Source organism: Athene cunicularia (genome assembly GCF_003259725.1).
Source record: "Athene cunicularia isolate RWA chromosome 1 unlocalized genomic scaffold, athCun1 chr1_part4, whole genome shotgun sequence".
Classification (NCBI taxonomy): Eukaryota; Metazoa; Chordata; class Aves; order Strigiformes; family Strigidae; genus Athene; species Athene cunicularia.
This window is the reverse complement of record NW_020799094.1, coordinates 479,203-490,420: the sequence shown is the minus strand read 5'-3', so window position 1 is coordinate 490,420 and position 11,218 is coordinate 479,203. Positions and strand designations below refer to the sequence as shown.

Here is an 11,218-nt window from a genome sequence, read left to right as displayed (position 1 = left end):
TGGGGGGGAAGTCTCCATCCTTGGAGACGGTCAAATGCCACCTGGGCACCGTCCTGGGCGCCGGACTCTGGGTGGCCCTGCCTGAGCAGGGAGTTGGACAGGACGATCTCCAGAGGCGCCTCCTGCCTCAACTGCTCCGTGAGTCTGTGACTGGGTTAGAAACTGCAAAGGCAGCAGAAATCATTCTGTAAAACAGGAGTGGGCAAGAGGAGAGGTAACACTCCTCCAGCTGAGAGGTGCAGAGAGGAAAGACAACGCAGTGTGACCCAAAGATAAATAACTACTATCACTACTTTTGCGAAAGACAGTGAATTTGGGGATGAGGTGCACTGGTGGATGGGAGAGGGGACGCATGAAAACTCACGGTGTTGTGTGAGGGGAAAACATGCTGCAGCACTCAGTGCACTCACGCCGAGCAGCTGGGGAAAAAGAGAATGCAGCCAACCCGCCAGCCCAGAGGGTGCCAAAGCTGGCGACTGCCAAGCAAATCGCTGCGTTCTAGGGGTGCAAACAGGCGCTTCAGGGATGAGCAGCCTGGCCTCGTGCTTTGGGGGCTGCAGGACAGCCTTAGTGACAAGGACAGTTACAGGCACGGCTGTAGGCGGGTGTGTCGAGCTAACACCGTGCTTCCCTCCTCAAGGACCGACGTGTATCTCACTTGTCAAGGCTTTAGCTGGTGCAGCAGCATACGGGGCATCGCGGACTAACTGGGGAAGGCCCAGTGTGAGCATGGCTGCGTGACAGAAAGGACAAAGACTGACGGGCTCAAGGAGGCTCCTGCTGCTGACGTTTACTTTGGGTAGCGCAAGGGCAAAGGAAAGCTAAGCACGTTATGAACTTGGTGATGATGTCTGAGGGCACTGCCAGCACGGAGAAGCAGCAGAACGTCAAGCCAGGAGAGTGAAACGGCCTCGGGAACTGCAAGAACGGGGCAGGAAGATGTGGTGTATTCTGAAAGTGCCGTGACTGGGGGAACTGGAGCCTGTGCTGTGAGAGGAGGCTAACGGCAGGGAAAGGACGTGGGTGTCTGCACCAGCCAGGGACAGCCAAGGTCACACAGACGTGGAGAACGCCCTGCACGTCAGGGACTGTCCTCGGGACATGCTGGGAAGAACTAATGTCTCTGTGCAGGGACCTCCAAGGTCTGCAACAGCGTGCCCAGGACAGGGTTGGCTGCCCGAGTCTGGAGAAGGCAGAACGGCTACTACTAGTGCTGGGGTTTCACAGACGAGAACGTGCACGGTGGCAGGGAGCCCACCCCGGGCTCCCCACCCAGATTTCAGGGCTGGATCTACACTTGGGCAAAGGGTGCCCCAGGATGAGGGTGGGGAGGAAGGCTGCCAAGTGTGCCCCCGAGGTGAGCACGGGGTAGGCGGTCAGGGGGGAGCTGGGGCGCAGACACCTGAACGCGGATGATGGCCGAGGTGCTGCGAGGCACCGCTCCCCGGTCGCTGGCCGTTGCGGTGAAGATGTACTCGGCGCGGTCAGCGCGGCGTAGCACCGTGGCAGTCCGCAGCTCTCCGGTGGCCACGTGCAGCGTGAAACGCTCTGCCCAGGCTCCTGCAGAAAGAAGGTGGAATGCTGCGGGGAGAGGCAGGGAGGGAGGGGGCGCGTTGGGACCGAGGAGGGAGCATGATGTGGCAGGGCCTGGCAGCGGGCACCGTGTGCCACAGGGTGATGGCCGCGAGGCAGAGCGGCATCAGTCAGCCCGTCCTCAGCTCATACCTATCAGTGAGTAGACGATGGTCCCGTTCTCACCCTCGTCGGGGTCCTTGGCCTGCAGGGAGGCGATGAGGAGTCCCGATGGCTTCTCTTCCAGCACCTGCAGCACAGCCCGGGGAGCAGGTGAGTGGCACAGGGCACCCTTCAGGTCACCCCACAGAGCCCCGAGCACCCAGAGGATCTCCACCTTCCTGCAGCCTTCTGCAACCTCCTTCTCCACCAGCCCCGCACCTCACCCAGGGCACAGACCCCTGGCGAGACCCACAGGCTGCGCCCGAGGCCGGACAACATGGAGAGGTCCCCCGCCAAGCTGGCAAAGGGAGGTTCTGCCTCGCCAGCCCCCCCATTGTGCCCTGTTCAACAACCCGCTGAGCAGGGCTAAGCCGAGCTGCAGCAGTGAGCTGCCGGCTGATGGGAGGACACTGTTTCACCCACGTTACAGCTAAAGCCTCTACGCCAGGCAAACCCAGGGCTCCGCAACAGTCCTGGTTCTCTCTGCCCCAGACAGACCCGTCCGCCACAGACCAAAGGTGTGAGCACCGGCAGGCTCGGAGGCCGCCGGCAGCCCTGAGCTCCCCCAGCCAGCCCGGGGAGGTTTGCGATCTCTGGAAATGCAGCTGGCAGTTCTTCCTGGGCTCAAACACCGGGACTCTCAGGGCTTTTCCCTTCTCTCCTTTGCTCCTAGTCAGCACCGCTGATTGCCTGTCTCTGGGCACTCCAGACCACTGTTCCATGCCAGCACATCTCAGCGCCATCAAGACATTAATTACACACCACGCTCTGCTAATGCCCCAGTCTGAGGCGAGTCACCAGCTCTCCGAGTGAGACCACACGCAGCAGCGCTGCGTGCAAGCATCCTTCCTGCGTAGTCATGGAAACGGACACAGCCCCATGGCTGCCCCTCACCACCTCCCCGTTCAGGGAGCACCCACAGCCAAGGACCCACGCCTGCCCACACCCCACTGGGGAGCACCCAGCACAGACTCTGCGGCCCCTTCCACACCAGACGAGACCAGACTCATTCTGAGGTTACACCCTTGACTTCACACCCTACCCGGGCATCCCACAGCACATCTCACAGGTCCAGCCGCGCTGGGTGACCTCTGCACGGAACCACCTCAATGTGTTCATGAAAAAGCCAAGTGGGATCTGAGCAAGAACCCAAGGGAAGAGGCTGCAAGCTCCTGGGAGAAGGCAAGTGTTAATGATGTTGCACAAGCTGCTGGCACCGCGCTGGTGGCGCCCGGGGAGGGGAGACCAGAGGAGCTGGACTTGTTTAGCCAGGCCGAGCAGTGATGTGACTGCGCTCTGTAAACACTGGGGAGAGGGGAGGGAAATTCCAAGGAGAGAGAAGAGCTATTTAAGCAAAACCACAATATTGGCACGAGAACAAATGAGTGTAAAGTGGTCAGAAATTAGTTTAGGCTGGAAATTAAGAGATGGTTTCTAACTACCAGATCAAGGAATCTAGAACAGCATTTCACAGCAGTGATGGAGGCAGAAGACCTTCTAAATATAGCTTGGCTGTTTACAAAGAGGAGTGTCTGCGTGGACACCTCTGAGCGGGGCCATGCTTAGGAGGCCCTTCCACCCCCTCCTCTGCAGCAGGCTGGGGCAGGGCTGCCCCCCACCCCCTCCCCAATTGCCCTCAGCCAGGACACTGGGGGCTCCTGCTTCGCCCGCACCGTCACGTCCCCTTCCACCAGGGACCAGACGCCATCCGAGGCAAGCAGCAGCACGAGCAGTGCCCAGGCTCGGTGCACAAATGCCATTTCAGATGCACAAACAGGAGTAGACAGCAACACAAGTGGCCTTGTCTCTGCAGAAGCCTTGGTACGCAGGCAGGCTTGCCCGGCCAGAGGTCCCCGCTCCGAGAGGGCTGGGGCAAGCACCAGCTTGGTCCAGAGATCAGAGAGACACCTCAACCACTGGCACAGCTCCGACAGCGGATACGCGGTGAAGAGGCAAGCAATAGGGTACGTATGGAACAATCCTCCTGTGAAACCTTCCCCGCTTCCAGCAGCCTGTGGCTAAGTCACTTCCTGAGCCACAGATCATATTTTTGTCCAACAGCCTTTGAAGGATTTTTTTCTTTCCATGAATTCATCTAATTTTGAACCCATGCAACTTTTGGCAATGATTTCACAATTTAATTACGTTCTGCATGCATGAAGAAGTACTGCCTTTGTTTATTTTAAACCTGCTGCCTGGTCATTTCTTATGAAGCTGCCTAGGTCTTGTGTCGTGAAAAAAGCAACCTCTAATTCCCCCAAGAATTCCTCTGTGCCATTCACTGCACACCTCCGTTATACCCCTGAACTTTCTTCCACACCAATGAACGTTCAAGTATTTTCTTTCTGCACGGAAACTGCTGTCTACTGGAGATCACATCAACATCCTTTTCCGAACCTCTTCTAGCACTATGCTTATTGGGTCAGATGGAGGCTGGGCAGAGAGATGTGCAGAATTCGAGGCGTAGGGTAATGATGTTTTCTTTCATTCTCTCTTCTTTTTCTAATAAAACTCTGCATTTGATTTGCTTTTCTGACCGTGGCTGAGCCCTGAGCCAACATTTTCACACAGAGTTCACAGCGATGCCCTGATCTTCTCCCTAAAGTCAAGTAGCCAGTTCAGAGCCAGCTCGCTGTGTAAGTGAAACTCGTGTTGCTTTTGGCCATGTGTATCACTTCCCAGTTAGCAACAGTGCATTTCATCCCCCACCTTCTTTCCAAATGGAACGGGGAGCCCTCACCTTCCCCCCTGTGAACAGACCCTCAACAATCGGTCACTTCTGGGGGATACATGAAAACGCTGAAGAGCAGAGATAGTCGCTCCAGTCCCAGGCGCCCGCCAGCGACACGGCCCCCGCTGTGAACACAGACCCTTCTCCCTCCTCTCCCCCAGTGACCGCTCCCTGCAGTTCGTGTGAGCACGCTGGTCCCGCCAGCATCACCCACGGCTCGACCAGCTCACCGTGCGACCCTACAGCGGGACATACCCCTCCCGGTGGTGCTCAGAGCCAGGAGCTCACACAGAAACCTCCCTCTGCTCTGCCTGGTGAACAGCGGCAGGAACGTTTCACAGAGCAAGCGTGCAATAAATCACTGAGCTCTGCATTCATGAGTTTCCACTTTTCCCTCCAAGCCTTTTTTCTGCACCTAAATCACGGCTAACAGCAGCCTCTCCTGTGCCTCACCCTGCCCCACCAGTGTTTCTCGCAGGAGAGCTTCAAACCAAAGTGCCCAAGCCTTTGTTTTGTTCAAAGCTGTCGCAGCATTTACCTGCCTTCGGGACTCTAAACCTGTCCCAGGCTCGCTGTCTCCTGATGGATGTGTGCGCTTTTGTGAGGAGACCCACTGAGCTCTGGCAGGACGCTCCCCGCGGCCCGTGCCCCCAGACCCGGCTCAGCCGCAGAGCCGCGGGCGAGCGCGCTGCGGGGCCCCCGCGCAGGGCCGGGACACTCAGAAGCCACAGAGCGGGCAAAGCCATTGCGCGGGGTCGGCAGCGCCATGGCTGGCTGGGCCCTGGCCTGCAGGAGGGACTCAGAGGCCAGAGCCTTGCTCAGAGAGAGGACAAGACTAACTTTGCCCTCCTCTGCCTCCACCAGGCCCTGAGAGATGCCTTCGTCCAGGCCAAGCCCTGCCAGACAGTTTTTCAAGCAGAGAGTAACAGAGGGACACGCAAGAAGGCGGCTGGGCAAGGGATGCGACCTGGAACAGGAAGGGAAAGAGTGATGAAGGGGGAAGGCCTGGCCGCAGCTGCGGTGTCCCCGGGCCCTGTGCTGGTGGGCAGCCAGGGCGAAGAGACCTGCCAACACAGCTCTGCCTGCTCCGACCTGCCCCGGGGGCGCAGCTCAGGTGGGAGCAGCGACAGAGAGAAGGTGCCATCACCGTCACGTGCTAAACCCAGCGCAGCGCACGCGGCCTGAAGCGCGGCGGCGCGCGGAGCAAGCGCATCTCTTCTGTCGCAGGTTCTCCCCAGGCTGGGCAGAGGGGATGAGGACGGCCTCGACTGCTCCACTGCTGCCAGCTCGGCTCAGCAAGCCCTGGGCAAGGGGCCACCCCGCAGGGGCCATGGCCGGGGGGGCTGGAGGGTCGGTCCTCACCCGCTTCCGCTGAGCAGCACAGACACAACGCCATGTGCAGCACGCCCGCCGCCACCACAGTGCTGGGCTGGGACCCAGAGCAGACCCTCAGAATACCCCCGTGAGAGCGAAGTCCAGCTGGGCAGCGCTTTCCAGACCGCCCAGAAAGCCGAGTGGCTACACCGAAAGTCCTGAGACCTCCAAGTTAACAGCCCCCCGTGCCCCCCTGCTCAGCAGCGTTACCCCTGGCTCTGCCGGGCCAGGCTGAGGCTCCCTTTCACCTTCCGTCCTTGCAGGCACCCATGAGCCAAGATTCTGCCTGCCGGTCACCCTCGTCAGTCTCAGGGCGCCCTGCTCCGTGCGCAGGCACATCCGTACCTCCCAAGGACGCGTCCGTCTCACCACACCTCAGGTTCCCCAGACTGCCTTGGCTGCTCAGGGATGCAACTGGTGCCTGCTTATCTCCCACCCCGAAACTCTCCCGGGTGCCCCTGCCCACTCCTTTTCCTTCTGCAGAACCACCCGCCCCCAGCCCGGGGGCTGTCACACCTCTGCCCCCCAGGGCTCCAGCCTGCTGCCCCCACCTGCACGGGCAGCTCCTGCCCACTGGCCACATGAAGGAAAGCAGGAGCGTTGTCATTCTCGTCCAGCACGGTGACATAGATGGTCCCTGTGGCGCTGCGGGGCGGTGCTCCCCCGTCCTGCACGATCACCAGGAGCTGGTAGCTGGACTGCTGCTCCCGGTCCAGGCTCTGCTTGGTGCTGAGCTCCCCTGCGAGGGAGACGCAGGGACACAGCTCAGCCCAGAAGCAGCTTCAGAGGAGAGCCTGTGCCTAGGTGTGTCGCTGGGGAGCCCGGCACCGCAGGGCTAGGGAGGTTGGCCTGGCCCCCACCCCTTCCGACCTGTGCTGGGCCCTTGCCCCAGCCGAGGGAGCCAGGAGGCTCTCACCTGTCTGCGTGTGGATCAGGAAGCTGGGATCGTGCTGGAGGAGGCGGTAGGTGAGGCGGCTGTTCTGCCCGGCATCCCGGTCGCTGGCCATCACCCTCCCCACGCTGCTGCCGGGAGCCTGATTCTCCGGAACAGTGAAGAAGTACCGCTCCTCGCTCAGCCGGGGGCTGTTGTCATTCTCATCCGTGACGCTGACCCGCACGGTGCTGGTGCCCGTTTTCCGGGCTTCCCCACCGGCCCCGGCCCCTCCCGCCGAGGCCAGCACCGTGAGCACGTACAGGTCCCGCGTCTCCCGGTCCAGCGCGCTCTTGACGTAAAGCCACCCGCTCTCGGGCACGATGCCGAAGCTGGCGGCGTCCCCGTCGGCGCGCAGGTGGTAGGTGAGGGGCAGGGACTCCGCGTCGCGCGCCAGCGCCCGCACCTGCAGGAAGCGGGTGGAGACAGGGACGCCCTCCTGCACCTCCACGCGGTAGGTGAGCGTGTCAAAGATGGGCCCGTTGTCGTGCTCGGCCTGCACGTGCACCAGCAACGTGAAGGTGGAGCTGAGCTGGGGAGTGCCGCTGTCCCGGGCCACGATGGCCAGGCTGTAGGCCGCGCTGGCTTCGTACTGCAGGGCACCGACCAGGCGCACGGCCCCCGAGGCGCGCTCCACGCTGAAGGTGCCGGCGCCGCCCGACACCAGCTCGAAGCCGACCTGCCCGTTGGCGCCGCTGTCGCGGTCCTCGGCCTGCAGAGTGTACACTGTGGTGCCAGGCTCCGTGGCCTCTGGCAGCAGAATGGAGTCGGAGGGGGCCGGGAACACCGGCACGTTGTCGTTCACATCTGACACGGAGATCTTCACTCGTGTGTTGCTGTAGGCAGGAGGCGAACCGCTGCGGGCCTGCACGTCCAGGATGAGGACAGCCTGGGACTCGTGGTCAAGGGGCAGGCTGGTGCGGAGCTGCCCCGAGGCAGAGTCGATGGAGAAGTAGCCGTGAGGATCCCCCGAGGAGATGGAATAGAAGATGTCATCAGCATGACCTGCGGACAGGGACACGGAGTCAGGAAGAGTGATGTGGGTCACCTCGGCCCCCGCAGACCACGGCAGACTCTGCTCAGGGGGTGCCCAGCAGCACTGTGCGCACGTGCACGGACACACGGATGCGTGTGTACACGCGTGTGTGAGCACACGTGTGAGAGCGTGCAGAACTCAGTGGCAGTCGCAGCGGCGCGTGTGCCTCGGGGAGCCCCCAGAACGGGGTTGCTCTGTGAGGAGGTGAGGTACCGGCCCTCCGGGGTGACGCCGGGACAGGGCAAGTGACAGCACACGAAGGGGACAAGCCGGTACCTGGAGGGTTCTGGGCCCGGACAGCCCCCACACTGGCACCCTGCGGCACGTCCTCGGCCACCGTGAAGAAGTACTGAGCTTGCTCGAAGACAGGCGGGGAGACGGTGCCCTCCACCACGCTGATGTTCACCCGGGCATTTGGCTGTGCCTGCAGGCCCCCACCATCTTGTGCAGAGATCACCAGCTGCACCAGGGTGTTGGCTTTACCACTCAGGGACCATGAGAGGGAGATGACACCTAGGGAAGAAAGCAGCTGGGAAGGCACGATGCCTGCCCCCCTGTCCGGCATCCGGCACCGAGGGAACAGGCTGAGCCGTAAGCTTGAAAAGGAAGAACCAAGGGGGCAGCAAACAATGTGTGTCACCGTGGGGGGCTCGCCATGGAGGAACTGGAGTAAATAAGAGGAACCTGCGGGGAAATCCCCCCCAAATCCTCCTTTCTCAACCTTAAGCTCAGCCCTGAGCTAAGCAGGGGTAAGGGCTGGGGGAAACAAGCCCGAGGGCAGGTCTTGGGAAAGAGAAAGGAGGGAATGGGGCTTCCAGTGTGGGGCACAGGGTGGGGCACAGACAGCAGGTGGGGTCTGGGCTGCAGGGAGGCTCTTGGTGGAGACCTGGAACTGAAGGACTGTCCTCGACAGGCCCTACAAAGGAGGCGGCCCTGCATTAGGGTGGCTGGTAGGCCCGCCTCACCCCAGTCACATTGTGGGAACTCAGGGACCCGTGTGGAGAGACCTCAGTGCCTGTGCCGAGCACAGGGCACCTTCCTGCCCTGCTGAGAGCCCCTGGCACCACGAACCCACCCCCAGAAGATGCAGCCAGTGAGAAAGGCAGGACTGAGTGTGCCAGAATTACAGGGAAAGAGAGTAAACTGAGAAGGGGAGAGGAGGCAACTGGGCAGGGACAAGAAACTAAGCAGGATACAGCCTGAAGGGGCAAAGCAAGCAGCATGCAGGGGGAAAGGTGGAGTAAGTCAGGGAGGGGAAATGAGGGAGAGAAAGGAAGATGGGACAGATGAGGAATGGAGCAAGGGAGCAGAAACAAGAGGTGAGACTGAGTCTGGGGAGGGGCTGCCGGAGGCTCAGGAAGCTGAGGCAGGGAAGAGGTGGCAGGGAGAGGAACAGACACATGCTGGTGGCAGACTGCACTGCTGAGAGGGGCGAGGAGTGACCCTCGGGCTGGCTCTGACCCCTGCCCACGTACCACCGCTCTGACGGCCGCCCACCCCGGCTGCCCCCTGCGCTCCCCCTCACCTGTGTCCTTGTTGAGGGAGAAGAGCGGGGGGGAGTTTCCCAGGACAATGCGGTAGGTCACCTTCCCATTCAGCCCCTCGTCCTTGTCGTGGGCAGTAACTCGCAGCACGGCTGTGCCGGGCATGCTCTGTGTGCTGATGCTGGCAGCATACTCCAGCGGGTAAAACACCGGCCGGTTGTCATTAATGTCCTCCAGGAAAACCTTCACATACACCATGGAGTTCAGGCCGCCCTACGGAGGGACCCGATCAGAGACGGTGCAAAGAGCAGGGCCAAGGGCAGCAGCGTGCCCTGCACAGTGCGGAGCCAGCAGCCCCGCGGCCCCGCCGGCACTCACCCCATCCACAGCCGTGACGGTGAAGTCGTAGGCAGACGTGCCCTCGTCGCGGTCCAGAGGCTGCACCGTGCACAGCTGCCCCGTGTGCTTGTCCACGCTGAACTGCGTGGGGACGACGCTGCCGATGCCGGAGCCCACGGAGTAGGACAGGGAGCCGAACGCGCCGCTGTCCGCGTCTGTGGCTGTCACCTGCAGGAGGGAAGGCGCCACGTGAGCGCGAGCACCGCAGGGACCACCGGCCAGAGCCAGCCCGCTGCCACCACCACCTCCACCGCCCCACGCTGCCCTCTGCCCCGCGGCCCATGGCCGCTGCACCGCCCAGCACGCTGACAGCCTCAGCCCTGCGGCTCCTGCCCCAGACGAGCCTGCGCTTCCTCTGCAGTCCTCCCCACAAGAGGACAGGGCCTCCCAGGGGCTGCAGAGGGTGTCCCGGGCAGTGCTGCTGGCAGCTGTGGGGCTCCCCAGGACCAGCCCGTGCTGGCGCCGTCCCCACAAGGGGACACGGCGGTGGGGGAGCCCAGCGCCACAGCCTCGCAGGGGCTGCACCATCGCTTCTATCCACTGCGCGGCCACAGGTCCCTGCACCACCACCGGCGCCTCGCATCAGGAGATACCTCCCTTTTGCACCCCTGGGGCAACACCCATGGCCCAGGTCAGCAGAGCTGCCTCAGCAAAGGAGAAGGGCACAGGGAGGGGGTGCGGAGAGGCCAAGGCTCACACAGGTGCCAAGGCTGCAGCAGCCAAGCGTCCCCGCTGCACCCAGCTTGGCTGGGCAGGCAGGGAAAGCCAGACTTTCAGAGCAGCTGCCCCCGGCCCTCTGCTCCCGTTCTGCAAAGATACTTAAGCCGCGACAGGAAGAAAAGCAGCCCCCTTTTCACTGTGAGCCTGGCTCTGTCCCGCTCCCAGAGCTCTGTGCCCAGCAGCGATGAGGTGCCCCCTGACAGCCAGGGCCCACCGCAGCCTGGCGCTCCCTGACGCCGCAGGAGGATGAAAACTGCTCCCTGCGCGCGAGGCCCAGCTGCTCCGCGGGCAGAGCTCAGGTCAGCAGAGAGGAGCTCCTTCCCCCCGAGCCCGCTGCCCACGGCTCCTCCACCAGCTGGGAGCTCCACGCGGAGAACAAAGCCGGAGGACGGAGCCAGGAGGGAGGCAGCTGGGCCAGGCCCGGGTGAAGTGGAGTTCAGGCCTCGTCAGCCACAGCTCCTCCCAGCAGCAGCGCTGGGGCCTCGGCTCCCGTGAGCGAGAAGCGCAGGAACGCTGCACGCGCGCCAAGGAAAGGGCCCAGCTGGGGGCTGCAAACAGCTCCTTCCTTCGGGCAGGGCCCCCAACCCGAACTGCTCACCCGCTCACCAGAGCCGGAGCAACGACGAGAGGCGGCTCAGGGAACGGCTGGGCCAGGGGAGAAAAACTCAGTCAGGTCGAGGTGGGAGCTCCCTCCGTGCAGGGCACGCGCTCCGCGCCCCGGGGAGGGGAGGCAGCGCGGGGCTGTGCGCGGTGACCCCTCGCCAGCCCTCCTGCCCCGCTGAGGGGAGCGCATCGGCCGCGAGCCCCGC

General features: G+C 62.5%; 1 protein-coding gene across 1 annotated transcript in view; it reads right to left on the bottom strand.

Moving 5' to 3' along the window:
• The window catches only part of DCHS1 (dachsous cadherin-related 1), a 142,731-nt gene that overhangs the window by 110,162 nt on the left and 21,351 nt on the right, over nt 1–11,218 (bottom strand). Inside the window, exons 3-10 of the mRNA XM_026841283.1 lie at nt 9,669–9,857; nt 9,332–9,563; nt 8,083–8,319; nt 6,756–7,775; nt 6,391–6,578; nt 1,726–1,822; nt 1,403–1,560; nt 1,209–1,221 (exon numbers count right to left, since the gene is read on the bottom strand). Of these exons, the coding sequence (XP_026697084.1) occupies nt 1,209–1,221; nt 1,403–1,560; nt 1,726–1,822; nt 6,391–6,578; nt 6,756–7,775; nt 8,083–8,319; nt 9,332–9,563; nt 9,669–9,857 (2,134 nt within the window). The remainder of the gene's footprint in view (nt 1–1,208; nt 1,222–1,402; nt 1,561–1,725; nt 1,823–6,390; nt 6,579–6,755; nt 7,776–8,082; nt 8,320–9,331; nt 9,564–9,668; nt 9,858–11,218) is intronic.